The 5,000-nt window shown below is 40.9% G+C and overlaps 1 protein-coding gene across 1 annotated transcript in view; it reads left to right on the plus strand.

The window, feature by feature from the left end:
• Nucleotides 1–1,016: 1,016 nt before the first annotated feature.
• Nucleotides 1,017–5,000, plus strand: part of LOC134102451 (gamma-aminobutyric acid receptor subunit gamma-3) — an 85,864-nt gene continuing 81,880 nt past the window's right edge. Inside the window, exons 1-2 of the mRNA XM_062556549.1 lie at nucleotides 1,017–1,063; nucleotides 2,215–2,363. Coding sequence (XP_062412533.1) covers nucleotides 1,017–1,063; nucleotides 2,215–2,363 — 196 coding nt within the window. The remainder of the gene's footprint in view (nucleotides 1,064–2,214; nucleotides 2,364–5,000) is intronic.

Genomic DNA, 5,000 nt, shown 5'->3' on the forward strand with positions numbered 1-5,000 from the left:
CTTGTTCGCTTCTTTTGATGTAGCCTACAGTTCTGCGTTGAATTACCTCCATGGTGTCCTCAAACCCGTGGATACATTTCGACAACAATTAGGTTGGAAGAGTGGTAGCCCACAAAGACCAGATGTTTGGGTATGGAAGTAGACAACGCCATATTCGACATCTTTTGCAAGAACCGGATGAAAATCACTTAGTTGTGACATTTCCTGGGTTGTCAAAGTAATCTCCGTTAAAACGGTAATGGTGAGTGTGCTGTGAAAATGGGTGTAACTTTTGGGGAACATTACGGAGCGGTACCTGAAACCAATTTGATGACATGTTTTCATCTCGAAAATAGAGGCACACTAATATCAGAAAAAAAGGTTTTCCTCTTCATTTGACAAATCTATACAACATCATATGCGCTTAATAAAGTAGACATTTGACTACAGTCACGTCTCAACGGGTGTTTGTTCTTTGATATATCAATTGATTCCAAAGAAATAAGTGCGCATGCCTGGACGGTCTGTGTCATATTTATAAATCCGACTAAATGACAAGTAGCCCAATTAGCTTACTGACAGACATCTGGAAACAAAACCAGCCGCGTACACATCTGTTTGAAAAAGGCTACATTTTAACATTTCGCCCTTTATAACATGTTCAAAATCATGTTTTATGTGTACGCGCAGTTTAACGTTACCATTTTGTTGCCTATAATATCGTAATTTAAACTATTTGTCTTCAAGACTAAGCAGATGATCTGCGCAATATCCCCCCTAGAAGATTCCCCTTTCAACCGCAAACTAGCTCATTACAAGTGATGTGGACACATCATAACATATATCTGCAACTTGCCGAGCCCTCCAAATACTAACACGTAAACATCAAAAAGCAGAGATGTATATCAAATGTAATGAAATTGTATGAGAAAGCTTCTTCTAGTACACATGACGTCATTTTGGAAAAGGGGGCTTCCAACAAACGTGTTTTTGGGGCGCAAATGTCCATGGACTTAGGCACTACAGTATGTCTACGGATGAACGGATTCCATCGAAGCCAGAGCAACTTCAAGGAGCAGGAGGGGTTCGTCAACTATTTGAGATCATTCATTATCGACATGAGCGAACTTAGGGAAAGGATAGACTCTGTCTGATGCGCATGCAACATTTCCTTCACAGGATTACTCTCCACTGCCTACTGTGTGCGTAAATTGCGCATTTTGTAGTTAGGGTCTTGGAAGAACGGACTAGCGGTGGATCACTTTTCTACGCGTTCCTTTTCACCTATGTCTCATCCAAGCCGGCATTCTCATTTCAATATGTCTACAAACATTGTGCTCGTCTTCTTACTTCTCTCCGTGTTCCGTGCATGGTAAGTGAAGTGGGCTATTCACCTCGCCTTTGTGTTATAGTAGGTGTTGTTCACATGACAAATAAAGACATTAACCTGTGGGGTTGATGTTTATTCCACTTGCTGAGAATTTACACAGACACACATGTGTGGTCTATAAGTTTTATGTTATTTTGCCATCATTCTAGAAAGTTTCCTGTCGTGTCATTTAACTTTGTTGTTTAACATATGAAATGTTTGAAGCGGTAACATCCAACATCCCTTTAAATTGAATACTCAATTGAAATGAACTGACGGATGAGCAGCTTCTCTGAAGCGCGTACTGACAAAGTAGCCTATGTTAACAGCAGATTTCTGCTACCTTAACTTCGAAAGAATGTATCTTTCTTTTGTTAACAAGCAGATATGTTGTGTTGAAAAAAAGTCTACTGTAGGTTACTGGCACCAGTATGTCTTTCTACTAAATGTTTATCACTAAGTCTTGAAACAGTACTCGTTGTCTTTATATAATGACACAGGCTATAAACATGTTCTGGTATTATGTGGTGATTTCAGTGTTTCTGATTCAATGCAACATATGATACTTAAAGGCTACTGTATGCTACTGTAGAGCGCGCTCATGCATTCGTATAAGGCAAGTAAAATTATCAGATTTGTTCACGCTTGTCTGGCAGACATTTATGGAAATACGATGCATGTCTAATTATTGCATTTAGGGCAAGACATTTAATTTATATACACAGTTATTGAAATAAGCTCTGTCAGGGGCAAGCAGTTTACGAATACAGTTGAGATAATGATACATAATGATGACCGACACACATTCGTGCCTAAAATAACTAATTCGTTTGTTGGAATAATCCCATTACTCTGTATTCTTCTAGTTCTCAAAGACTTGAGGCAGAGGACGAATATGATGATGACATGACAGTGAACCAAATGTTGGCCCCCAGAAGTCATCAGACAGATGCGACGCAGATATTAAACAACTTACTGAAAGAATATGATAGAAAACTTCGACCCGACATAGGAGGTAAGTTGCATTTGTCACATCATGCAAATGTGCCGCTAGACCTCTAGGCTGCAACATACCGCTGTCCATGGTGCTGAAGGAGATTTTTCAGATTCGCAGTCTGCTGCCGCTGAGGGCCAAGGGTAATACAGTATTTGTGCAAAACCTGCACGAACTTCCAAACTAGTACTGGTCTGTAATGTTGAGAATAGATCAATATGTAATAAGGCTTTGCTGTACAAGTGTACAGTATAATATCATTAACATTCGAGCAGATGAGCTCATTTGTCTGTTTGCACAGGACATCTCAGTGTGCCGCCTCTGATGCTGGAACAGTTTATCATGCATTATATATGCCACGCATTTCTATTCCAAGATTCAAATCATTCTGTGAAAGCCTTGCACTGTCTTAAGCGGTCGGTTTTAAGCAAATCGGTGACAACAAGCACGTTTAATACCTTCAAGACAGACTTTTCTGACTAACTGACATTTCATAAGTTTGAAGGAAATGATTCAGGCTTTGCTGAATATCATTTACAGCAGTGAATGTATGTTTGTATGTATGAAAGAATGTTAAAAGCTATGAAAAAAATATTTGAATAATAGCTTAGCTGGGCAGGGATAGATAAAGAGGTATGCTTGGATTTAATTTCCACACATGACAGTTATGAAGATGAATAGCAATTTGCAATTCATTTCACTGTCTGATTACAGATGTAATTGTTTTAATGGTAGAGTGGGCTCCTGGGCGTTAGGTATTACTAATCTCAGTATTTAAATCCTGATGGGTGTTTCCAAACCAGCACTTTCCACAGCTCTATCAGATGAGAGAGAAAACAATGGCAATATCCCCCAGTAGTTCTGACTCAGAGAATCGGTACTGACCATAATCATATGGCATGCCTCGTGACTCATGTGCTCCTTTGTACCCATCCAATACAAAGCAAAACATACAAGCATTGCATGACGCACAGTATGTGTTGTCCTTTGTTGAAATGCTTTTAGGTGCATCCAAAACAGAGAGAGAAAAACAGGAGATTTCTAAACATAAGAACATAAGATTTGTGTGAGTAGGGGCCTTGAGATGCTGTGCATGCAGGTGCTGAAGAAGTCCAGTAAGGCAGTGCACAGAGAGGGAGAGAGAGATAGAGAGAGAAAGAGAGAGAGAGAGAGAAAGAGAGAGAGAACTGTCTCGCTCTGCCTCTCAGAGACAGAGAGCTGGTGGGTGGGTGTTGTCCAGTGAGGAGCATTGCGCGGGGAGAAAATGAAAGGGTCCTCCAAATGCAGTGGAGGCCAGCTGAGCCCGTGACCCCCTCTCCCACCACCACCATTTTGTGCCTCAGATCACCCGGCACTACACCCCCCCCCCCCCCCCCGCTTCTCTCGCTTTCTCTCTCTCTCTCTCACTCTCTCTCTCTCTCTCTCTCTCTCTCTCTCTCTCTCTCGTTTCTCTCTCTCGCTTCTCACTCTCGCTCTCGTTTCTCATTCTCTCATTTCTCTCTCTATCTCTCTTTGTATATATATATATATATTTATATCTTATCTTGCTCATCGTTTTTTCCCGAGCCCTCGCACCCTCTCTCCCTTTCTACCTCCTTCTCTCTTCTCTCTCGTTCACCATCTCTCCTCCTCTCTCTCCCCCCTCTTTTAATCTCTCTATTCCTCTCTCTCTCTCTTTGTCTCTCTCTCTCTGTCTGTCTCTCTCTCTTTTTCTGGCTGTCATTTCCACTGGGTGCTAACACTCAGCGCTGTCAGTCAGCGAGCGAGGAGAGGAGAGGAGGTTCCCTCTCTGGACGAGATCGCTACCGATCGCTACCATCAGAGATATGTCGCCCTGGAAGCACTGGTGTCTCATGTTTGCAGACAGATGACTCTGTGAGGTTGTGTGCATGTTATAGAGTCTTGAATTATGCAAGTGCTGAGCTGACTGCTCGATGTAGACCATCCAACTTTTGAGTGGAAAACTCAATGAGGTTTTCTTTTTTTCCCTCTTCACTGATACGGTTTGTTGGCAAAATGATTGTTTCTCTGTGTCCTTAACAACCGCGTCCTGTTGTTTGTGGAGTACAGGAGCACCATCGGAAATCCAATTTACTTTGTAGATCTGCATGAACAGAATTAAGTCTGGCTTTTGCAATCATAGGCTACCTCAACTGCACAATAGGGAGCCTGGAAACACCAGCTGTAGATTGTACTGGAAAAAAAAGGAAGAGAAACTTAAATATATGGATAAGAATGCCATATTCATCTCTATTGATTATGCCACTGTGACACTGTTGAGAACAGTAACCTTTGAATGCCAACTTGTAACTTCTTTACAAAAGGTATTCCTGATTGTAATGAAACATTAATGTTTTTTTTAACCACATTATTCTCAGATACATTTAATTTCAGCTGTTTCTTTTTTTTAATTTGTGCTTCAGTCGTCATTGATCATTTAGACTGTCTTTTTGACGTCTATTTTTCAGTTCTAATTGTGAACTTATATTCCAGCTGACTCAGAGGTCTCAATTATGTTCAAGACAATCAATGAGAGCACATCAAATTTATAACCCAGTCGTAGTGGCAAAGGCTACAGCCCAGTCAACTATGAAAATCTGACTATCAAAAATATAATCTATTATTCATACTGCCCACTCAAGTCCAGTTAGAGGTAAT

The sequence above is a fragment of the Sardina pilchardus genome, chromosome 15, assembly GCF_963854185.1.
Source record: "Sardina pilchardus chromosome 15, fSarPil1.1, whole genome shotgun sequence".
NCBI lineage: Eukaryota > Metazoa > Chordata > Actinopteri > Clupeiformes > Clupeidae > Sardina > Sardina pilchardus.